This window comes from Nycticebus coucang, chromosome 8, assembly GCF_027406575.1.
Source record: "Nycticebus coucang isolate mNycCou1 chromosome 8, mNycCou1.pri, whole genome shotgun sequence".
In the NCBI taxonomy this organism is placed as follows: Eukaryota; Metazoa; Chordata; class Mammalia; order Primates; family Lorisidae; genus Nycticebus; species Nycticebus coucang.
Window position 1 is genome coordinate 126794268 of NC_069787.1, and position 26005 is coordinate 126820272.

Here is a 26005-nt window from a genome sequence, read left to right on the forward strand (position 1 = left end):
AATGTTGTTTTTGTATGTTTTTAAGAATGCTTTGAAAACAAACTGCTTACTACTATAATGAAACATTAGTGATGTCTGCCTTGAATGCAATATAGGTCTATATTGAGTGAATATAAGTAAAGCCCTTAGGGTCTGACACTATACATGCCTATCTATTAGCGACCAGTAGTAGAAATTACTCTGCAATGCAATAAGCAACCGTTTGCTTACTCTACCATTGAAGGTAGAGGCCAGTTTTTTTTTTTTTTTTTTTTGGCCAACTCATTAAAAATTCAAAAACCAGGAACAATTTCCCTTTCATTCTATTTGCAGGAGACATGTACTAACAACAGGTAATCAAGTAGGATTTATTCCTAAAAAAAGCAACTCCATGCTTCGTGGTTATATATATCACAGAGTCAGTACAAGAAAAAGTTTAAATAAAGGCTTTTTTCTTTTTTTAGTTTCTAACCTTAGTAACTTCTCCCTTGGGGCTGGAGTGGGGGGATCTCAACTTCCCCATAACTTCACCTTTTCCTTTACGTAAATGCAACTGCTACAGATACTTATGTCAGAAAGCAGGCTCATTAATGGTGATGTTCCAATTTTTCCAAAAGAAACAGGAAGTCCATATTTGTAAGTAAAATGTCTTGATTGTTAATGTTGGGTTTACACCATGCTAGTGGGCCAGATTCAGCCCATACATTCTCTCTTTATAACCTCTGATTTTACAGAAAACCCTTTGTTCACATGTTCAACCTGCCTTTTCAAACTGGGGAACTCTGAGTGCATTTTCCCCATAAGAGTAATAGAAGTAGCAATTTGGTTTCCAGACCTATATATAGGTAAACTAAGGCACTAAACTAATAGTACTATAGGATAAATAATATTTATATTAAACAACTTGTTCCAACTTTCCACTTAGTGGAGAGTTCAAAATAGTGAATCCAAGGGTAGTAAACAGAAAGAAAATGATTGGGAAGAACTTAAATAAATGAAAGTGCACTAAAGAGGCTTAGGTAAAGGACCTTGAGAAAAATTTCAAATTTTCTGTGATAAAGGAGATAGGATTAAGATGGCTTACAAAAATTCAAATTTTCCATGATGAAAGAGATAGGATTAAAAGGCACACAGGTAGTAAGTGTCTCATCTGCAGAGAGAAACCAGAATAATAAACAGATTGTCTAAAAGAATGCTAGGATTCACTAGGGAAGTGATGAGAAGCACCAAAAATTAGTAAGCAGAGGGTTCAACACAATGTACCATGTGGGGACTGGCTAACAGGAGGGAGAAGCTCATAGACGTAGGGAAACAGTAAAGCTCTCCAGGTCCCATATTCTGAGGCAAGCTTTTACAATCTTAAGAGAATTCTTAACATGGGTCTTGGGCTTAACACAGAGAGGTCCCTGGAGATGGTATACAGACATTGATCCATAAAAGGAAGCCACACAGAATCCCACAGGCATTTGAGCAGCTTGAGCTGGGGCACCAATCTGAGAAGCTAGAAACTGGGCAACTGGGAACACATACAGCCAACTGCATTGCTTGAGAAGGGATAGAGACACCCAGCCACTCCCACACACACCTGCAAATGTCCCCATCACCCTCCTGTGGGCTGCTGTTGAGACTGAGATGTGAGCAGACAACATTTTCCAGTTTCTTGCCCACACTGCTTGCTGGGTAGGGCCCCAGCCTTTCCAGTAGCAGCCCAGGGCACCACTATGAGTTTAACATGGGGCTGGGCTCCACCCTCAGGCTGAGTCTGGGCTGGTACAGCTACAGCCCCTGACTGGCTGGGGAAGGGCAGGCAAACCAGCAGGCACTCCTTGGATGTGTGTTCCAGCACACATCCAAGGAGTGCCAATCATCATGCAGCTGCCTGCTATGGGACCAAATCTCAAGTGAACTGCCTCCCCATGGCTTCCTGCCAGCTCAGCCTGACATTTTGGGACTTTAAAGCTGAGAAGGGATGAGGAAGCCAAACTCCCTCACACATACGTAGGACAATTCCCCCCACCCTGCTACAGGTTCCTATTAGACTCAGAACCACACAGAAGGAAGCCCAGGCTGCTTCCCTGACTGCAGTCTATCCTCTTGGACTACATCTCATCGCCTATGCCATTTTAAAACTGGGCTCATACCATTTTGATGCTGGGCCACACCCCGCCTCGTTAGAGGTGAAATGGCTATTACCACCACTCAGCAAAGAAGGGGCAGGAGAGACCAAGCTCTCCTAAGCACATTCAGGACAATACCCACCACCCTGTTACAGGCAGCAGAGGGACTGGGGATTAGCCTTCTCAACCCATTGCAGCTACCAGTAACACCAACAAGACCACTTGGGTCCCAGTTAGTACCACTACCCACTGCTACCGCCACCTCCCCACATCACACCAACTGCTTAGGAGCCTAAAAAACCACCCATCTACCTGGCCTCCTGCTCTAACTACTAGCTTCTGAGCAACTACCTAAAGGTCAAAGAATTAGCCCCTAAGGACACACTAACACTGCTGACAGTATAATATGTGCTGGGCCCTAAAATCAGGAATGCTCAGCTACTGCTTCCACCTCTAGATGGGGGGAGGGGAAAGACTGGTTCAGCTGACACTCAAGTCCCCAGCAAAACTTCACCACTGCCTCAACTAATAACTGTATCTCCTAAGCTACCAAGGAAATAGCAGATACCACTGACTTGTGTACTGCCTATGAAATCATACAAAGAACTCGCTATTGCAGGTACCCAAAATCAAAGCCAAAGTGCCCTCCTCAACCAACAACATATAAACATCTGCAGGGAAAAAATTCCCCTTCAAAAGCAAGTTCAAAAAATTAGAATGAGCAACTGCTATGTCAGATGCACAGATTAAGAACAGGACATAGGAAATATAATATGACAAGGATATATGACACTATCAGAGAATCACAGCTGTCCACCACTGGATTCCAATTAAAAAAAATAATAATAATGTCAGACAAAAAATTCCAAATATTCATTTCAAGAAAGTTCAATGAGATACAAGAGAAATCCAAAAAACAATACAAAGAAGTCAAAAAGTCAATTCAGGATGTGAATGAGAAATTTACCTAGATATTAGATATCATAAACATATACCACCCTGAAATTCTGGAGCTGAAAAATTCACCAAAGGAAATACCAAACCCATATAAAGCTTCAAAAATAGACTAGACCAAGAAGAAAAAATGAATCTCAGAACTTGAAGACAGATCTTTTGAAATAACCCATTCAGGCATAAATAAGGAAAAAGGAATTAGAAAGAAACAGCAAAGTCTTCAAGAAGTCTGGGACTACATAAAACAACCTAACTTACAAATTATTGGTATTTCCAAAGGGGAAGAGAGATCAGAAAGTTTAGAAAACATGTTTAAGGAAATCATCAATGAAAACTTACCAGGATAAGCCACAAAGTTAGACATTCAGATACAGGTGGGCCAACAATCTCTAGGCAATCTCATTGCAAAAAGAACTTCACCACAGCATATTATAATCAGAATGACTAAAGTTGAAGTGAAAAACAAATTTTAAAATTAGCAAGAGGAAATCATCTAGTCACCAATAAAGGAAACCCCATCAGACTAACAACAGACCTCTCAACAGAAACCTTATAGTTTAGAAGAGAAAAGGATAGCATTTTAAAAGTGCTAAAAGAAAAAACTAGCCAGCCAACAATTTTTATACCCTTGCAGAATAAACTTCGTAAATGAATAAGAAATAAAGTCTTTCCCAGATAAGCAAATGGGTGAGAGAATTTGTCACCACTAGATTGGCTCTACTTTTCATGGAAATGAAAAGTCAATATTCATCATCACGAAAACAAACAAAAATATAAAACACAAAGGTCTAATAAAGCAATCACGCAAAGGAAGAAGAAAAAAGGAATTAAACATGATATATGTTCAGCAAACCAGAAAGACAGAGAAAAAGAAAGAATGTATAAACAACTGGAAATTAACTAATAATATGACAATAATAGAGTCTCACATTTCAATATTAACTTGAAAGTAAATGAATTAAATAATCCATTTAAAAAATATAGATTGGCAGAATTAAGGGGGTGGAGGGTCCCAAGATCTCATTATATGTTATTTGCAAAAAAACTCACCCATAAGGACACATCGTATTACCTGATATCAAATTATACTTTAAGGCTACAGTAACCAAAACAGCATGGTAGTAGCATAAAAGTAGACACATAAATCAACAGAACAGAATATAGAAAACAGAAATAAAAACTGTATAGCTACAATCAACTCATTTTCAACAAAGCGGACAAAAACATACACTGGGAAAAGGATATCAAATAAATGGTGCTGGGAAAACTGGATACTCATAGGTAGAAGAATGAAACTAGAAGTCTATCTCTCACCATATACAAAAATTAACTCAACATGGAGTAAAGACTTAAATGTAAGACTGGAAACCATAAAACTTCCAGAAGAAAACCTAGGAAAAACTCTTCTGGACATTGATCTAGGCAAAGAATTATGACTAAGATGCCAAAAGGAACTGTAATTAAAACAAAAATAGTCAAATAGGACTTAATTAAACTAAAAACTTCTGCACAGCAAAAGAAATAATCAAAAGAGTAAGCAACCTACAGAATAAGAGAAAATATTTGCAAACTATGTGTTCAACAAAAGACTAATATCCAGAATCCACAAGGAATGCAAACAACTCAGCAATTAGAAAGCAAACCCCATTAAAAAGTATGTAAATAATATCAACAGGAATTTTTCAAAATAAAGTAAACAAATGGCCAAAAAACAAGAAAAAATGCTCAACACTACTAATCATCAGCAAAGTATAAATTAAAACCACAATGAAATAGCATCTTGTTCCAATTAGAAAGGGCATTGTTAAAAAGTCAAAAAAGAATAAATGTTGGATTGGAATGGTGAAAAAGGAACACTCACATGCTTACACTGCTGGTAGGAATGTAATACAAACTCTATGGAGATCAGTATGGGGATTTCTCAAAGTACTAAAAGTAGATGTAGCATATGATCCTCAATCTCACTATCTACCCAGAGGGAAAGAAATCATTATATCAAAAGGATATAATGTTGCATATCACAGCACAATTCAAAATTGCAAAGATATGGAATCAACTTATGTGTCCATCAATTGAATGGATAAATGGATAAAGAAAATGAAGAATGTGCATACCATGGAGCATACTAGTCAGGAACAGGAAAAAATGAATAAAGGGCCAGGTGTAGGTGCTCACACCTTTAACCTTAGCACTCTGGAAGGCCAAAGTGGAAGAGAGGATTGCTTGCTTAAGGTCAGGAGTTCGAGACCAGCCTGAGCAAGACCTCTATCTCTACCAAAAACAGAAAACTTAGCTGCATGTGGTGGCCGTTGCCTGTACTCCCACCTACTTGGGAGGCTAACAGGAAGAAAGATTGCTTGAGCCCAGGAGTTTAAGGAAGTTGTAGGAATTATGATGTCATTGCACTCTAGCCAGGGCAACAGGATAAGACCCTGTCTTAAAAAAAAGAAAAAGAAGAATGTCTTCTACATCAACTTAGATGTATCTAGAGTCCATTATTCTAAGTGAAGTAACTCAGGAACAGAAAAATAAGTGCCATATGACCTCACTCAGAAGTGGAAGCTAAACTGTGGCTACATAAGGGCACACAGAGTGGTACAACGGACATTGGAGACTCAAAAAGGGGGAAGAGGAAAGGGCATGAAAAATTACCTGTGGGGTACAATGTACATGATGGGTATACCAAAAGCCCAGGTTTCACCACTATATAATATACGCATGTAACAGGATTCAATTTGTACTTACTAAATTTATTAAAATAAAAAAAGGAAAGGAAAAGATCTTCTAGCTGTCTTCTATTGGGATAGGCTTTCAGAATTTCTCTGAGACCTATGTCATCTGTAGGCAATAAATTAATAGAAAAAAGAGAAAAGAAAGGAAAAAAGATGACTGGGAATGGTGACTCATCTCTGTAATCTCAGCACTTTGGGAGGCCAAGGCAGAATGATTACTTGAGGCCAGGAGTTAGAAACCATTCTGGACAACATAGCAAGGCCCTATCTCTACAAAATGGTTAAAAAAAAAAATTAGCCAGATGTGCAGGTGCATGCCTGTAGTCCCAGATACTCTGAAGGTTGAGGCAGGAGGATCCCTTGAACCCACGAGTTTGAAGCTGCAATGAAATATGATCATGCCATCATATTCTAGCAAAGCAAGACCCTATTTTTCTAAAAAATAAAAATAAAGGGACTGGGCACAGGGGTTCACGCCTGTAATCCTAGTGCTCTGGGAGGCTGAGGTGGGTGGATTGCTTGAAATCAGGAGTTCAAGACCAGCCTTGAGCAAGAGCGAGACCCCATCTCTACTAAAAATACAAAAAAACTAGCCAGGGGTGGTGGTGTGTACCTGTAGTCCCAGCTACCTGAGAGGCTGAAGCAAGAGGATCTCTTAAAGCCAGGAGTTTGAGGTTGCTATGAGCTACATGCACTCACTCTACCCAGGGTGACAGAGTGACACTCTATCTCAAAAATATAAGTAAATAAATAAATAAGAAAAAGAAAGTGAAAAAGGATATGCCTCCGCACACCCTTTCAACAGTTGCAAAGAACTGCAGTCTCAGCATCACAACTTGAATTTCTTGTAGTTCTTCCAAGAGGCCAGCAGTCTCTGGAAGAATTCTGTCAATTGCTCATAAGTCATTCATCACTAAGTGAGAATGTCAAATAATTAGCCTTAGCAGAAAAATCTATAAAGCCAAAAGTAAATTCCCACGTCTACCAGAAGAGTAAAGTAAAATGTATTTTCTAAAAATAGTATGTTATCAAAACCACTTTGAGATATCATCTAACTCCAGTAAGATTAGCCCACATCACACAATCCCAAAACTACAGATGATGGCGTGGGTGCAGAGAGAAGGGAACACTTCCACACTGCTGGTGGGAATGCAAGCTAATAAGACCTTTTTGGAAAGAAGTTTGGAGAATACTCAAGCAACTAAAGGTAGACCTGCCTTTCAATCCTACAATTCCTCTACTAGGTATATACCCTGATGATCAAAAATTGTTTTACAACAAAGACATTTGCACCAGAATGTTTATTGCAGCCCAATTCATAATTGCCAAGACATGCAGCCATAAAAAGATGGAGACTTCGCATCTTTCATGTTTTGGAGCTGGAACATACTCTTCTTAGTAAAGTTTCTCAATAATGGGAAAAAAAGTATCCAATGTACTCAATACTATTATGAAATCAATATATAATCACCTATACATTCAAAAGAATGATAAACATAACTATAGTCCAGAAAGTAGAAGGGAAGAGGAGAGAGAGGGGAGGGGAGGTGGGAGGAAAGAGGGTATTTGGGGGGACCTCACCTAATGTGCATGATGCAATGGTACATTTCAAAACTATTAAGAAAAGAGTATAACTGTGATGGATGTGTTACTTAGTCCAATGTAAGCATTTCACCTTGTATACCAAAGCAGTACACTAAACCTCATAAATGCATCAATGTACACAGTCATGATTTAATAAAAATAAAGACATTTTAGTACTAACAATAAATTAACTTTCATGAATACTCTATGAACTCTAAATTTTCAACTCATTAATAAATATTCTACCTTCAGACAATCTATAACAAACATTTAACCTCAGGAGAGAAAAACTATCTAGTGTTTTTATATAGCTAAAGAAACAAAAATCATTTGAACATGGATTTTAAAATGAAATCTGGAAACTTCTGGCAGTTAGTTATTAAAGATGCTTCACAGTGTGACTTTATCATATAATTCTGAAGAGTAGTTTGCAAGTTTTTTGGCAACCTGTCTCTAAAGATCAGCTGATACATGCTCCAGTAAACATTAAACTCGCTTTATTGTTCCTAGGGAGGCCAGGCATGGTAGTGCACACCTCTGTCTCAGCAACTTGGGAGGCTGAGGTGAGAGGATCACTTGAGCCCAGGTGTTTCAGAGCAATATTGAGTGAACCTGAGCAATATTGGAGTGACCCGATCTCAAAAACATAAGGTCTCTCTCACCTTTTCTCCTCCATGAGAAGACCCATTTCCAACTCTCTTTGGAAGTGCTCTAAACTTTCTCTTTGTTCTTCCTAAATAAAATCTGTTACCCTGAAACTTGTGTAGGTTACTTTTGTTTTTTTTAAAAAAAAAAAAAGGCAAAATAAAACATCTAAAAATCCATATATAATCTAAATCCCAACAGGAATGACCATGGGATTGACTTTATGGCCATTCCTTTCTATTAACATGGAAAAGGGAAATGCTCCTCTAAATAGTGTGGTGTGCCATGTTTCAGACCATCAGCGTGTCTATACGGAGATGCTCCTCTAAATAGTGTGGACTATCACTGTGTCTATCACTGTGTCTGTACTATCACTAGTGATATCACTGTGTCTGTACGGAGATGCTCCTCTAAATAGTGTGGACTATCACTGTGTCTATCACTGTGTCTGTACTATCACTAGTGATATCACTGTGTCTGTACGGAGATGCTCCCCTAAATAGTGTGGTATTCCATGTTTCTGACCATCAGTGTGTCTATATGGAGATACCCCCTTAGTGTGTTGTGCCATGTTTCAGACCATCACCGTGTCTCTATGGAGATGCTCCTCTGAATAGTGTGTTGTGTCATGTTTTGGACTATCACAGTGTCTCTACGGAGATGGAGATGCTCCTCCAAATAATGTGGTGTGCCATGTTTTGGACTATCCCTGTGTCTATTCTCCTCCAGTAGTAGAGAAATCAAACATACAACATAATCTGGAAAGGGTAATAATATTACAAAGGTACCTGGACTTTTTGAAATTTTTTTTTATTGTTAGGGATTCATTGAGGGTACAAGAAACCAGGTTACATTGATTGCATTTGTAAAGTAAAGAGGTAAAGTCCCTCTTACAATTGTGTCTTGACCCCAAAAGGTGTGTCACACACCAAGACCCCACCCCCCTCCCTTCTTCCCTCTCTCTGTTCTTCCTTTCCCCCACCCTTCCCTCCTTCTTTCTCTCTCTGCTTTCTCCTTCCCCCACCCACACCATGTCATTAATTGTCCTCATATCAAAATTGAGTACATAGGATTCATGCTTCTCCATTCTTGTGATGCTTTACTAAGAATAATGTGTTCCACTTTTACCTGGACTTTTTACGTAAAGAGATGCTCACTGTCTTTTTGTTTTTTTTTTTTACTTAATTAGATACCAAAGTCTATAAAAGATTTTCTTCAAAAGCTTCAGAATTATTTTTTTAAACTATTTAGCCTATAACTGCTTTTGTATAGATTTACCATCTATCAGGCACCAGGCATCACAGAAAGTAAGAAGAAAAAGTATAAATAAGAGATTTCAGGTTTCAAACTTGTCCAAAGTCATTATCAATTACTATATTCTTTTTTTTTTTTTTAAGACAGAGTCTCACTATGTCACCCTCAGTAGAGAGCCATGGCATCAGAGCTCACAGCAACCTCAAGCTCTTGGGCTTAAGCTATTCTCATGTCTCAGGCTCCCACTACAGGTGCCCACCACAATGCCCAGCTATTTTTTGTTGCAGTTGTCATTGTTGTTTTGCTGGCCAACCCACCAGCCTTGGTGCATGTGGCCAGCACCGTAACCACTATGCTACAGGTGCCAATCCTCAATTACTATATTCAATGTTAAGGCATTTTTATATTTCACAATTATCAAAAATAAAATTATCAATTATAAAACATACCTTGCTGAGCTAAAGTTGATCTAAGCATCCCAGTCTTGGACCAAATTTTTATCTGTCCATCTTCTCCAACTGTACAGGGAAAAAAATTAATTGGTATTTTTATCTATAGAATCTATAAATTTGCATATAAAATCAATAGTATCTGTATTAATGCATACTTAAAATTCTGATACAATTAACTCCACACAACTGAGTGCTTTAATAGAAATTACTTGCAAACAATCTTATTAAAATAGCCTAATTTTCATGAATACAATTTTTATTTTTCCCTTCAATCTTAGAAGACTTGTGAATATATGTGTATTAATCAAATAATGTCTCCACTGTCACTGAAATCTCTATCTGAGAATTCTAAGAAAGTTGTTTTCAGTGTAATAAGAAGTGCAGCCATATTCCAATGAGTTGAGATTGAATGAGGTGAGGTAACAGTATCCTCTTTTGAACAGGTTGACAAAAAAGGGAAGAAAGAAAGAGGAAGTTGTAGGTAGAGAAAGTTGCTTGTTAAAAGAGAAATTTTTATTTCTTCTTAATTTTTAAGATACGTGATGTATGAACACATATGCTGACAAAGAAACCACTGAAAAAGCTGAAGTTAAAGATACAGGCAAGTGAAGGGACAATTCACTGGGAAAAGTCCTAGAGAAGGCCCAAGGGATAGTTAAGACAGTTTTGTTTTGTTTTGTTTTGAAAGTATTAAGGGGGTACAAATGTTTCTGTTACATGGATAGCCTTTATGATGATGCTTAAGTCAAGACTGTCAGCGTGCCCATCACCCAGTAGTGTTTACTGCACCTGACGGATAGGTTTTTACCTCTTCTCCTCCTCCTCTCCCCCTTTTGGATTTCCAATGACTTTTACTTCTCTCTGTGCCTATGTGTGCCCATTGATTAGTTCCAAATTATTAGAGACTACATGTAGTGCTTGTTTCATTCCTGAGATACCTCACTTAGGATAATGGTCTCCAGTTCCATCCAAATCACTGCAGAAGACAGTAACTGACTCCCTTTTATGGCAGAGTAGTAGTAGTCCATGGTATATACATATATATAACATTATGTTAATCTACTCATGAACTGATGGGCACATAAATTGATTCCACGTTTTTGTAACTGTAACTGTGCTGGAATAAACATTTGAGTACAGGTGTCATTTTGATAAAATGACTTCTTTTCCTTTGGGTAGATACCCAGTAGTGGGATTTCTGAGTCCAATAACAAGGTTATATATATTTCTTTGAGGAGTTGTCACACTATTTTCCATAGCACTTTTACTAATTTGCAATCCTACCAACAGTGTATCAGTGTTTCTTTCTCTCTGCACTGCTTCTGCATCTCTCTTTTTTTTTTTTTGACTTAATAACAGCGATTCTGACCAGTATAAGGTGTTATTGTGGTTTTAATTTGCATTTCCCTAATCATTAGTGACGTTGAGTAATTTTTCACACTTGTTAGCCATTTGTCTTCTTTGGAAAAACTTTTGCTTGTGTCTTTTGGCCACTTTTTAATGAGATCCTTTGGGATATTTTTTCTTGCCGATTTATTTGAGTACTTTGTAGATTCTAGATATTAGCCCTTTACTGGACACACAGTTTGTGAATATTTTCTTCCATTCAGTGGGTTATCTGTTTACTCTGTTGATTATTCCCCTTGATGTCAGAAGCTTTTTAATTTAATCAAATCCCATTTATTTATTTTTGTTGATGAAATTACCTTTGCAGTCTTAGTCATAAATTCTTTTGTTTTGCCTAGGCAAGGTCTAGAAGAGCTTTTCCTACATTTTCTTCTAGAATTTTTAAGCTTTCATGTCTTCCATTTAAGTCTTTTTTCCTTCTTGCATTGATTTTTGTATATGAGGTCTGATAATTAGATTCGTGAACTTGCCACCATGTGCTTACATTGGCAGCATTGTACAAACAACTTGGTAGAGTTTCATAACCTTGGTATACCAGTGCCTCAAAGTTGTGTTTGTGTTGAGTGATATCTTGTTGCGTGGTGCTCATTATTGATATTGTGTATTTTTGTATGGCATCACAAGAATGTTGGAGCTTGAATTAGAGCAACAAACATTCATAAATTTCTTGTTAAACTTGGCAAGAGTGAAATCAAATCAGGGTTATATTAGTCCAAGTTTAGGAGGATAAGGCCATGAAGAAAATGGAAGTATACAAATAGATTAAACATTTATCATAGGGGAGAGAAAGCACCACTGATGAAGACAGGTCAAAATAGCCAGTAACAAGCAGAATTAATGAAAACATTGCAAAAATTCATTGAATTGTGCATCAAATTATCAGCTGATGGCGAGAAACAGAGCAGACCAAGTACACATTGATACAGAAATAAGAAAATCTTAAATGAAAATCTTGGCCAACAACTCATGGCTCTTGCACCACAACAATGTCTGTGTCTGTGAGGGAGACTTTAGGCAATAAACAAATACCTGTATTGGAACACCCTCCCTACTCACCTGATTTGGCCCTCATTGACTTTTTTCTTTGCCCAAAGGTAAAGGAATATTGAAAGAAAACATTTTGATGACCTGAATAGGATATCCAGGGTATTACAACAATAACTTTGATCACCATTCTAGAAAAAGAGTTCCCCAATTGGTTTGAAGGGTGGACATGGCACTGGTGTGCTGCATAGGGCAGTACTTTGAAGGTGACTATAGTGATATTCAGTAGTGAGGTACATAGCACTTTTTCTAAGATGAGCTTGCAAACTTAAATCCTCATATGGCAAGAGACAGGTGTCTTGTTTCATTTTTCTGCATATGGCTATCCAATTTTTCCAGTACCATTTATTGAATAGGGCTTCTTTTGCCCAGTTTATATTTTTGTCTGCTTAGTTGAAGATCAGTTAGTGGCAGGTAGATAGTTTTATATCTGGATACTGTTTTTTTCCATTATTCTATGTCTTTTCTTTCATACCAATACCATGTTGTTGTGGTTATTATAGCCTTGTGGTATACTCTGAAGTCTGGTAATATTACATCTCCAGATTTATTCTTTTTGCTTATGATTGCTTTGGCTATTAGGGTCTTTTGGTTGCAAATTAAACATAGAATTATTGTTTCTAGATTTGTGAAATATGACATTGGTATTTTGATGGAGATCGCACTAAATCTATAAATCACTTTGGGCAGTACAGACATTGTAATAATGTTGATTCTACTGATTGATGAACACGATATGTTTTTCCATTTATTAGTGTCATATGCAATTTCTTCAGTATTTCATGGTTCTTGTAGAGATCTTTCACCTCCTTGGTGAGTAAATTCCTCAGTATTTTATTTTTCATTGTAGCTATTGTGAATGGTAGCGAGTCTATGGTTTGACTCTCAGCTAGACTGTGATTGGTATATAGAAATGTTACCAATTTGTGTACATTTATTTTGTAACCTCAGACATTGCTGAATTGATCAATTCTAGGAGTCTTTGGGATTTCCCAGATGCAAGATGATGTCATCAACAAAAGTCATAGTTTGACCTCCTCTTTCCTGACTTGGATACCCTATAGAGCCTGATTTTTCTGGCTAACATTTCCAGTACTATGTTGAATAGAAGAGGTGACAGTGGGCACAGTATGGTGGTTTTAAGACAAATCCCCAAATTCTTCATTATTCTTCCCTTCAAGAGGCACACTTAATTCCATTCTCCTTCAGTATGGGCTCTACTTGGTGACTTGCTTCTAACAAATAGAATGTAAAGGATGGAGTATGACTTCTGAGTGTACACCACAAAAAGTTATCGTGGCTTCTATATCACTTTGTTCACAGGGAAAAGATAACTCCCATGTTGTAAAAACACTTACACAGCCCTGTGGAGATGTTCACATGACAAGGATTTAAGATCTTCTGCCAAAGCCAAAGAGGAACTAAGGTCTCTTACCAATAGCCATGTGAGTAAGCCATCTTGGCAGTAGATTCTCCAAACACCAGTCAAGGCTTCATATGACTGCGGCCCCAACCAACAATTTTACTGTAATCTCATGAAAGACTCTAAGTTAGACAGAACTACCCACCTAAACTATTTCTTGACCCACAGAAACTGTCAGAGACTCTGTGTTTAGCATTTTAAGTCACTGACTGTTGGAGTAATCTGTTAGGCAGCAATAGATAACTAACACAATAAGTGAAGATAAGACTCCTTGGAGTAGGGCGGGGATAATAAGAAAGAGATAGAAGGGGGATAAAATGAGAATATTTTCAATTTTACAATTTTAAAGAATTACAACCTTTATTTATGATACATGTGATATGATTAATATGATATATATTTAAAGAATAACCAATTTTATTTATCATATACCATTCCAAAAGTCTTCGATGACAGGACAATCTCCAAAAGTCATACATTAAAAGAAACAGTAAGACATGCTGAGTTATAACATTTATATAGTGGTCTAGATAAATACTGTACCAATCATTTGCTATCAGACAGTAAAAGACAATATTGCTAAATAAAAATAGTTTCATTGAAAATTTTGCTTTAAAAATTCATGTAAAATGTCATTTTTGCAAATAACTTACCTGTAACTAATGCTGTTCCTTCATAATTCCATCTTCCTGCAAGTACAGCTCCACAGTGAGCTTCTACACTTTTTTCCACTCTTCCTAACTTGGATATCAGATGAAATTTACCTAAAAGAAATTATATTTGAATGATCTACTTTCTTAAGTTAATTTATTAATCAGCAAACATTTTGAGTACCTCCTATGAGACTAGTTATCATAGTAAGGTGGCACTGGAAGCATGAGAGCAAATAAAATAATTATTCTTAATTTCAAAGAACAAACATATTTACTGAAAAATAGATATTAAAAACAAAATTATAAAACCTTGAAACAAGTGGTATAATAACATAAGCAGTGGTATGATAGTTCAGAGGGACAACATCATATATATGATGATGGGGAGGCAGGGGGCAGTGTAAAGGTCACATCAAGAAATCCTTTTATTGGGCAGCGCCTGTGGCTCAAGAAGTAGGGCATCGGTCCCATATGCCAGAGATGGCGGGTTCAAACCCAGCCCCGGCCAAAAAAAAAACACACACACACACACACAAAAAAAGAAATCCTTTTATTTAGACAAAGTTTTACAGTCTTGACTTTTTTTTACAGGCTACAGAAAAGATGAAAAGGGTATACAGAAGAGGAATCAAAATAGTAAAATGAATAATCCCAGGTTCTAAAATACTTGCCTTACATGATTTTACACTGTGCTAAGCAACAGGTTGACAAAAAAGTAGGCCACTTAGATGCTGTCTTCAAAAAAGCACATATATAGGCAAAAAGTAAAAATCTATACCTTTAAAATCCATAAGAAAATTAAATAAGAGCTGTCAAAGAGACAAATCAACTGTGCAAAGAATAAGCAATAAAGAAGGTCAGGCAAGGTGGCTCATGTCCATAATCTTAGCACTCTGAGAGGCTGAGGTGGGAGGACTAGAAATCAGGAATTCAAGACCAGTCTAAGTAAGAGCAAGACCTTAGTCTCTACCAAAAAAATAGGAAGATTAGCTAGGTATGGAGGTGCGTGCCCGTAGTCCTAGCTACTCAGAGCCTGAGATGGAGGATCACTTGAGCCCAAGAAGTTTGAGGCTGCAAACTGTACTCCAGCCTGGGAAACAGAATAAGACCATGTCTCTAAAGAACAAACAAACAAATAAATAAATGAATAAAATTAAAAAGGTCAGTCTTCAACATTTAATTGTTAAAGAAACATCTCTAAAAAGGGGAGTACAGTTTCATGAATATCTAAAAAGAGAAAACAACATTGAAGAGAAAATTATTGGTGAGACAAAATATTTGGCAAAAGTCTGTTCTATGTATTTGCCCCAAATCTCAGAGATTTTTTTTCCATTGTTGTCATTAATACATTAGAGGGAGGGAGGCATACTAAGGGAACACTGGTTGAGCAACGAACAAATTCAAAAACTCTTTCTTTTCTGCCATCCTGAAAGAAGAAAAACCAAGAGGAGAAAGCAGAAGAAAATAAGGAAAAATAGACTCTTGAGTAATGAATTAAATCTTGAAGAAATTCTTTTTTTTAGAGACAGAGTCTCACTTTGTCACCCTCCATAGAGTGCTGTGATGTTGCAGCTCACAGCAACCTCCTACTCCTGGGCTTAGGAGATTCTCTTGCCTCAGCCTCCAGAATAGCTGGGACTACAGGTGCCCGCCGCAATTCTCAGCTATTTTTGTTGCAGTTTGGCCAGGCGCCCGCCAAACCCAGTATATGGGGCTGGTGCCCTACCCACGGAGCCAGAGGCGCCACCCTTGAAGGAATTTTTTTAATGTATTGGGTTAACATCATGCAAGATGAACAAGTTCTAGAGATCTGCATGCAACAATATGCTTATAGTTAATACCACCATGTTGTACATTTAAAAATTCAAGAGGGTAGATTTCATATTATGCAGTTGTGCCACAATTTAAAAGGTATTTGGCTAAATAAAGAACACAGCATTGATATATAAAATGGCCTCATTTGTTCATGTGGCAGGAGAACTCCTGGCCACCTTCCAGTGGCATCTACCTTCTTCTTTGAAATTTTATTTTTTATTTCTGGATGCTGCTTTCTGTCTTACCCTTCTAGCTCTATTCTTTGCTCTATCATCCTTTTGTCCTATACTTCAAAAGATCACAGATATTTTCCTATCCTAGCAGAGGAGAAAATACTCAACTACTCTACTTTGGTTCTCTGTCTCTTTACATCTGTTTGTGGCATGTTATGTTACCTTATTTTTTTGTTTATTTAGTAAACCTAAAAATAAAATTAAATGTTATAGTTTCCCAATACAACCTTTATGGAAAGAAGTATGGAGTCTTCAAAGATCTAAAAGTAGACCTTCCATTTGATCCCCCAATTCCATTACTAGGTATCTACCCAGAAGAACAAAAATCATTTTACCACAAAGACATTTGCACCAGAATATTTACTGCAGCTCAATTCATAATTGGCACATCGTAAAAGCAACCCAAATGTCCATCAATCCATGAATGGATCAACAAATTGTGGTATATGTATACCACGGAATACTATTCAGCCATAAAAAAAGATGGAGACTATTCAGGGGTCCTCAAACTTTTTAAACAGGGGGCCAGTTCATTGTCCTTCAGACCGTTGGAGGGCTGGACTATAGTTTTTTAAAAAAAGAACTATGAACAAATTCCTATGCACACTGCACATATCTTATTTTGAAGTAAAAAAACAGAACAGGAACAAATACAATCACACCACTGCATGCGGCCCACGGGCCGCAGTTTGAGGACCCCTGCGAGTTTACATCTTTCATGTTTACCTGGATGGAGCTGAAACACATTGTTCTTAGTAAAGTATCACAAGAACAGAAAAATAAATATCCAACATACTTGATACGAATAAGAAACCAATATATAAACAATCACATGCTCATGTGAACAATAAAACACAAACACAGTCTAATATGGGAGCAGGGTAGGAGAGGGATGGGGAGGTGGGGAGAGATGATTGACAGAAGGAGGGAGGGCGTTTGGCAGGATCTCACCTACAGGGCACAATGGGTGTATTCCATGCCCCCTGAGTGAAGGGTTCTTTTAAAACTGGAACTTTACCTTGGAAGTGAGAACAATGTAATCTAAAAATTCATGCCCTTACATTAATTTGAAATAAGAAAAATAAAAAGTTATAGTTTCTCAAGTCATATTTCCCTTGTTATTCTTGCAAATTTATCTTTTAAATTACATTTGTTTTACGTTAGATCTTTTATCTAAAGCCAAAGTAAAGTGGATATCCAAGAAATCATTCTTTAGTTAGTTGAATAAATAAGTTTGAAAATTCAGGGAAACAAACAACAGAAATTATTAGGACTGAGTATGTTTATTGGCCAAATTCACCAGATAAAAGTCAATCTTCATATACTGTTGAGTTTAAAAGAAAAATGTAAAGAAACTACATAGTGTCCTATCTTCTGTGTAGTGAAAAAGGTGAAATGAGGAAATACACATCTATCTATTGATTTTGCCAAAAGACACACAGGAAGGACAAACCAGAATCAAGAGATTGGTTACCTACAGGCAGTGAATAGAAAGGGATTTACGGGACTGGGTACATGGGATTAGTGACATTGTTCCGAGTATATTTTTTAATCATAATTTTGACTTTGTAGAAGCATCTATGTTAATATTTTATATATCAGGAAGATGGGAGATGGGGAGATCTTAAATAAAAAACAAACAAAAATAAATACACCTACCTACATTTCAAATGAACATGAACACACTGAAGCAGGGGGGCAATGCAAGTAGCTTTTGAACACAAGACTTTGACTCTATACCCTCATTTCAAAGATAAAAACAACATTAAACAAATATTAAAGTCCAATTAGATTAATTTTTACAGTGGTATGGGTTAGCAATTCTAAAACTACTGTGGATTATAGAATTTAACAAATAAGCAAATATACTGAGAATAATGGCAACCAAATTTCCTACAGTTTCTAAGCACAGAAAAAGGAAAGACTACAATCAATCCCATAGTGCTGAATTGAACGGGTAGTATCAGAATGAACTCATGGCTTTTAATACAAATAGAAAGACATAGAGACATAGCTACAGATATATATTTTAATGCACATTTATATTAATAGTTCTTAGCTCTGTCTTCTGGAAGGGTCTTGAAGCAAACACATCCTATTAGAATAAGCATGGCTAGCACGATTATTTTGTTTTTTAAATACCATTAACCAACAGACAAAGAACAGGTCTCCTTGGAAAATGGCTGATTTGGGGTTTGGGACTGAGGAAAGTATAAGATAAGCCTAGAATATCTTTTCCCAAAAAGGAAGTGCTCAAAAAAAATGACTGAAGATGCATACCAAAAAAACAGCCCACATTGTGTGTGTGTGTGTGTGTGTGGTTATGTATACATATGCATTACCGACTTGCTTGACAGGGACCCACTGGCCAAATCTGGAACAATTTTAACATTAAAATTTTTAAATGATAGTAATAAAATATTCATGAAATAAAATACTATCTATGAGTCTAATCTGACCAAACAAACAAATAAATAAATGGGCAATGGACAGGAAGCGCTTCTTGGAGTAATCAACACAGAAGGAACTATAGATTTAGCAAAATCAGCATTTAGCAAACTATCTTAGTTATAAATGATTCAGCCAAGAATCATCAATAGAAACTAAGAGAATGGGAGGAAGTTTGATGAGGAAGAGGATATTTTTATATAGCCTCAAAACATCCTCTCGCAAATTATTTATCAAAAGGAAAAAGCAGTAAATTTACAGTGGATTGACTTAATGAGCACAACCTTATCAAGTAATTAAAATTAACATCACCAATAATGGGTGAAGTCAGCATCATGAATCTCCTAATCTGATGCCCTGAGTATTCCTGCTAAAATTGTGTAAATTGAATCTAATCCTGACGATACATTAAAGACAAACTGGGGAACATTCTATAAAATAACAGGTCTGTATTCTTTAAAACCATCAAGATCCTAAAAGTAAAATTGAGGAGTTGTTCCAGATTAAAGGAAGCTAAAGAGACAGCAAAAGCAATGTGTTATCCTATGCTATCAAAAACAAATTTCCATAAATGACAATATTATTAGGACAATGGTTAAAAGTTAAAAGTAGATTGCATCAATGTTAAATTTCCTGATTTTGATCAATGTATTATGGTAATGTAACAGAAAATCCTTATTCTCAGGAAATGAACTGAAGTATTGAAGGTTAAAGATAGATATGTGCAAAGAACTTTCAAACCTTTCAGAAAAAAATTGTGTTTATGGTTGTATAGAAAGAGAGAAAGGAAAGCCAACAGAAAAGCATAAAGGACAAAATATTGAACTAGTGAATTTAGATAAAGGACACACAGGAATTATTTGTACAATTCTCACAACTTTTCTGTAAATGTTAAATTATTTCAAAATAAAGAATTTTGTTTTTAAAAGCAACCCTTCACTTTATCATGTAAGGTGAACTACTCTAGCTGTGATTTATTTATCTTTTATTTATTTATTTATTTATTTTTGAGACAGAGCCTCAAGCTGTCATCCCAGGCAGAGTGCTGTACATCACAGCTCACAGCAACCTCAAACTCTTAGGCTCAAGTGATTCTCTTGCCTTAGCCTCCCAAGTAGCTGCAACCACAGGCACCCACTACAATGCCCAGCTAATTTTTTGTTGCAGTTGTCATTGTCGTTTTAGCTGGCCTGGGCCAGGTTCAAACCCGCCAGCCTCAGTGTATGGGCCGGCACCCTACCCACTGAGCTATGGACGCAGCACTCTAGCTGTGATTTAGAGCCAGTCTTCTAAGCACCAAGTACTGTACCAAGTGCCTTCATAGATATATCTAATATAATCAAGTTAAAAAGAAAATAAAACTATAAGTCTGTCTGTAAGTGAATGTAATCTGATGTTACCGTTTGCTATAACATCCTTTCCCTCTTCATACAAGAGCCCTCCTCTCTGTCTCTTACCTTTTTGCACGTGAGTAGACTGAGGCTTGACATGCAGAGTGCCCCATTCGCTTGTTCAATGATGGGCACAGGACCCCAGGTCAATTAGGGCCCTCTGCAACTTGACGGAAAGAGATACTGAGGAAGAAGCTGTCTTCCTGCCACATTTCTTATCTAGTATGATAAACCTCAAGCTACTGTCACCATCATGCTCACCATGTAGAGAGAGCCTACTCAAGAAATGGTAACAGAGGCCTACACAGCTAATGCTTGATCTAATCGAAGGGCTATGTGAATCAAAAAATTCCAATGGTGCATAAATTAGCCAACTACATTTCTTTTATTTTCAATAAATGGACCCCTAATTGATATATTAGGTAATGTATAATACAGAAGAAAACAGTTCAAGTATTTGTAAGAAAACAAAAACAAAATGCTTTTTAAGCATTCCCTTAAAAAACAAAAACAAAATGCTTTTTAAGCATTCCCTTAAAAAGTAGAAAAATCATCCTTTCTATTCACCAATACTAAAATTATGGTCAAAGTACATAAATCTTCAAGTCTGTGACTAGAAATTAACGTGCACTGGAAAATAAAGAAAACATTTAATAGCTTACTAAATGGATATGTATATCTCTTATCTTTTTAGTGTGGTTATATCATTAAGTTAAATTTGAAGAAATTAGAAACTAAAACTTAAATAACATCTTGGCTTATAAGAGCACTGAAAAAGGCCAAAGCCCCAGCTTCAATCACAGTATATGTCAGTTTAATTCACTTCCTTCCATGACAATAGTTTTATAGCCTATGCACAAACCACTTAAGTATACAGAAAAGAAATAAAATATGAGGTGTAAGTATACAGACCCATAGTTTTATAAAACAACTCAAAGCATAAATCATATTAATAAATCTTTTAAGTAAAGATAAGCATGTAACATTTACTAAAAACTTACCATCAGAACTTGTGAGAACAAAGCTTTCTGCTTGAGTCTGTTTCTTTATGCCTAAGCTTTTTGGAAACCAGTGAAGATCTATAGGGTAAATATCATCAGGAAGCTTTACTATTTGACTTGTTTCACTGGTTAACAAGTTCCACTTCACTATCTGGTGATCATCACTGCATGAATACAGCTCTTCGGCAGTAGTCCAGCCCACACAGCTTACTAATTCTTGATGTGTCATCGTATTAAGGAGACATAAAACGTCAAAATTTTAAATCTTTTTAAATTAAAAAAAATTGTTTTACTGATCAAGGAAATAAAGTCTTAAATCTTAATGAATAAAATATCCACAGAGGCAGATTATAAAAAGTAAAATAAGGCCAAATGTTTTCAACTTTTCTTTTCTTTTTCCCTTTTTTATTTTTCTTGCAGTTGTCATTGTTGTTTAGCTGGCCCAGGCCGAGTTCAAACCTGCCAGCCTTGGTGTATGTGGCTGGCACCCTACCCACTGAGCTATGGGTGCCACCCTGTTTTCAACTTTTAAATGTATTTTTCATTCATGACTTTAATATTTCTTCCATATAACGAAAAATAAGCATCTATCAAAACAGTTGTTAAGAATGGACAGCAAGAAAGAAATCCAAATACCAAAAGCAGGGAAAGAAGTTTTCTGACAATATGAAAATTTACAACTTGTGTTATAAAATATTCTATAAAGAGCTTGCATCTGCTTGGCACAGGGGTGATGCCTGACAAGGAGACGGAGTTCCTGCTGATTCAGATATTTGGACGAAAAAGCTACCCCATGCTTAAGCTGTGGTTCCCCCGCTTCAAGAACATCAACCCCTTCCCCATTCCCCAAGACCTGCCCCAGGATCCTGTGGACCTGGCCCTTGGGCCTACGTCACATGGAGCCTGACGTTAGTGCCAAGGTCACCATCTACCAGATGCCTGTGTCCAACAACTGGACAAGTACATCAGATCTCAACAAGCCCTACATTGTAGGAATCCAAAGTCCTGATCAGCAGGCTGCCTTGGCCAGCCACAACCCAGCCTGACCTGTCTTCGTTGAGGGCCCCTTCTCCCTGTGGCTTCCCAACAAATGTATCTATTACCATATCCTCAGAGCTGACTTGCTACCTCCTGAGGAGAGGGAAGAACAGATCCCAGAGGAGTGGAACCTCTACTACCCAATGTAGCTGGACCTGGAGTATGCGAGGAGTAGCTGGGATGACTATGAATTTGACATTGATGAAGTGGAGGAAGGCCCCATCTTCACCATGTGCACGGCAGGTGCCCATGACCAGGCAACACTGGCCAAGTGGATCCTGGGCCTGCAGGAGACCAACCCAACCCTGGCCCAGATCCCTGTGATCTTCTGCCTGGTGGGGTCCACCGGGGAGTTCCTGATGACCTCTGCAGGACTGGAGGAGCAATTCCCACCATCACCTGAGGGCCAAGAGGAAGAAGATACTGTGCAGTGACAGCTGCAGGGCCAGAGTTGAGACTGAGCAGGTGGCAGGGCACAGACTATGGCCCGAGGAGGGCATGGACTGGTGTGGAAGCCATGAGATGACCTTTAAGTGGACAGCAAATAAAAGTTGTCCTGCTTGGGGCTGCCTTAATAAAAAAAATTAAAAAATACGGGCGGCGCCTGTGGCTCAGTGAGTAGGGCGCCGGTCCCATATGCCGAGGGTGGCGGGTTCAAGCCCAGCCCCGGCCAAACTGCAACAAAAAAAAAAAAAAAAAAAAAATTCACACACAAAAAAAATATATATATACTCTATAAAGAAAACACAAAAGTAATCTCATAGATCAAATATAAAAAGAGCTACATTATAGAGACAAAAAAGGAATTATACTTTACCAGTTGGTTCTTGGCCTTTTGGTTAAGATCAAGTGTATACAGAAGGTGCCAATGAATATATACACTTTGTTTTGTTTTGTTTTTTACTTTTTTGTTGTTGCTGTTGTTGCAGTTTTTTATGTTCTTTTTTGTTTGTTTTTTTTGTCCAGGGCCAGGTTTGAACCCACCACCTCCGGTATATGGGGCCAGCGCCTTACTCCTTGAGCCACAGGTGCTGCCCTGTATATACATTTTAAGAAAGGAAAAAAACTGTGTTAAAGTTGTAATACTCAATGTATACTGATAACATACACTTTTTTTTTTTGCAGTTTTTGGCCAGGGCTGTGTTTGAACCTGCCATTTCCGGCATATGGGGCTGGCGTCCTACTCCTTTGAGCCACAGGCACTGCCCCTTTTTTTATTTTTTTGATAACATACATTTTTTACCTTGTATATTACATCTTTTATCTCTTATAATTGCAGAAATCAAACGTGACTGGAGTATTAAACTTTAATACAGTTATTTCCTTCCTTAAAATGTGTATATATTTTTTGCATCTCTGTATATATGCCATTTAAGTTGGAAAAAAAAAAAAAGAAAAAGAAAAAGCCCCAAGTGTTAAAAGACATATCTAACAGTAAAAATCTCCTTCAATCACCTAACAATTCACCTACAAAAAACCCATGGCTTAACTGCTGAAACTACAACTTTACCAAACAATTTTTTTCATTTTACATTTCATTTATTTATTTATTTATTTTAATTGATAGTACCACCCTTTTTGGCATTAAGATTAGGAAATAGGCTTGGCACCCATAGCTCAGTGGTTAGGGTGCCAGCCACATGCACTGAGGCTGGTGGGCTGGAACCCACCAGGGACTGCTGAACAACGACCACAACCACGACAACAACAAAAATAGCCTGGGGCTGTGGCAGGTGCCTATAGTCCCAGCTACCTGAGAGGCTGAGGCAAGACAATCGCTTAAAGCCCAAGAGTTTGAAGTTGCTGTGAGCTGTGATGCCACAGCACTCTACTGAGTGTGACATAGTGAGACTTTGTCCCCCCCCAAAAAAATTAGGAAACAATTCAATTATAATTTACTAAACCTATAAAATGTATAGTGCTGGATAAGATATGATCCCTAAAATTCTTACTTTACTTAACACATATTTTTGGTCTCTGACTTATCTATAGGATTTCTATGTAAGTTGAGATGCTCAAGTAGCCCTCCTTTCCTCCACGAGGACAGATTGCTTACCCCAGCAGAACTGAGTAGCTACAGAAAGCATTTCAGTTTTTTATTTACACAGGATGTTCTCTCTTGCTATACCTGGATTTCTATATTGTCAGATCATTCCTAGTTAGGTTGTTTGTTTACTTATTGTTATTATATAATCCTTTTACTTCCTTCTTTTCTCATCAATACTTTCATTGGCTTATCTGAGCAATTATTTGATTGCTTTTTCCAAGGAAACAGAGAGACAATATGCCATAATTATCGCAAGATATTCCAAGATTTTTTAATACTCCAAAATACGACAGATTAAGCAAAAACCAAAAAGATAAAAAAGAGATTATAGAAAGCTCTTAAGAGTCTACAAAAATAAGTAATAAAGTGGCAGCAGAATACTCAGAACTCAAAATACAACCTAAACAAAATGGCCACTAGACCATTACTGAAAAAACCTGTTCATATACAATTGGTGTCACCTAAACAATGTCAGTAAAACCTAGAAAGGCAGAAACTCACACACACACCCATGCACACTCACACAAACATGTCAGATGCCTAGGATGTATCTTCAAATTAATAGGTCAACTAAAACTATGGGAGGAATGGGAGGACTGTCAGATCAAGAAAGTCTGAAAAGCTTTTTACCTCTTCAGCTTGAAAAGGTAAAAGCAGACAATAGATACGGTCAAGATTTATAAAATTTTGTATGACATGTATTCCTGAGAGTATACTTTGAAAAGATAGTAAAAATAATTGAAGAAGAAATAAAAGGAATTACATCTTCACTGAGGATGAAGCAGTGACAGACAATAAGCAGACAAGACAATACAAATGAAAACACATTTCAAAAAGTTTGGTCAAATGTTTAAATCAGTGCTTTTCTATTTCTGATGAAGGATTAGATTCTTCTTTATTTTGAATCCATCACAGATAGACCATTTGTCCGATAAAATAAAAATGAACTATAAGAAAAATTATCTTTGTAACAATGATCATTATAACAAGGTCAAATTGCTAGAAAAATTTCTCAGCCCTGACTTTCAATTTCTTTAATTATTCCTTCATAAACCTTCGATAAAGGCTGCAAATGATAGTGAGTAAACTAGTGTAAGTGACTAAAAATGATGACAGTGAGGCTAATCATATCTCCTAACTCACAGCTGGGGACTCCAGACCTTTATTAAAAGGATTTGTACTGTTAAATGTGTATTCACTAAAAGAGGCTACACTCATGGAGCCAGAAGGCCACATGTGGTCCCAAGGCCGCAAGTTCCCCACCCTGTGGGCAGATTGTGCTAACAAACATTGTTCATTTTCTCTATTTTAACTACACTTTTACACTCATGAATAGGTACAAAAAAGCTTCTCTGTAAAGTCCTGATAGACTAAACTATTTTTTGAGTATTTAAGTACAACACGTAAGTAAAGTAAGAAAAATGTCAATTATTTGAAAGTAAAATTTATAGGACATAGTTTGCTTAAAACATCACTTGACTGTATCCACTGTAAAAATAAAAGGAGAAAAAATATATAGTCAGCATTAAAAACAAATCTGAGCAAAATTACCCTATTTTGCCATGCAACATGCACTCCAGTGTGTGTGCATAATATGTACACACATTTTTGGCCCAAACTTTCAGGAAAACGCCCTTCCAGAAAGTGGCCGGCTCTTGGCCAGAAGAGACACATCTGGGGAGGGCTAACACTCACTTGATAAATGTGCAGATTACACCGCACACACTCTGCTGCTCTGTGAAGGTTGTCCCCTTGCTCTCTCCCAGTTCCTACCTCCCTGACATGTCA

At 37.2% G+C, this 26005-nt stretch overlaps 1 protein-coding gene and 1 pseudogene across 1 annotated transcript in view; one reads left to right on the forward strand and one right to left on the reverse strand.

Moving 5' to 3' along the window:
• Positions 1-21361, reverse strand: part of IFT80 (intraflagellar transport 80) — a 114329-nt gene extending 92968 nt beyond the window's left edge. Inside the window, exons 1-3 of the mRNA XM_053598854.1 lie at positions 21133-21361; positions 14245-14355; positions 9715-9783 (exon numbers count right to left, since the gene is read on the reverse strand). Of these exons, the coding sequence (XP_053454829.1) occupies positions 9715-9783; positions 14245-14355; positions 21133-21361 (409 nt within the window). The remainder of the gene's footprint in view (positions 1-9714; positions 9784-14244; positions 14356-21132) is intronic.
• Positions 21362-21865: 504 nt separating this feature from the next.
• LOC128591603 (evolutionarily conserved signaling intermediate in Toll pathway, mitochondrial-like) lies at positions 21866-22625 on the forward strand (annotated as a pseudogene).
• The last annotated feature ends 3380 nt before the right edge of the window (positions 22626-26005 follow it).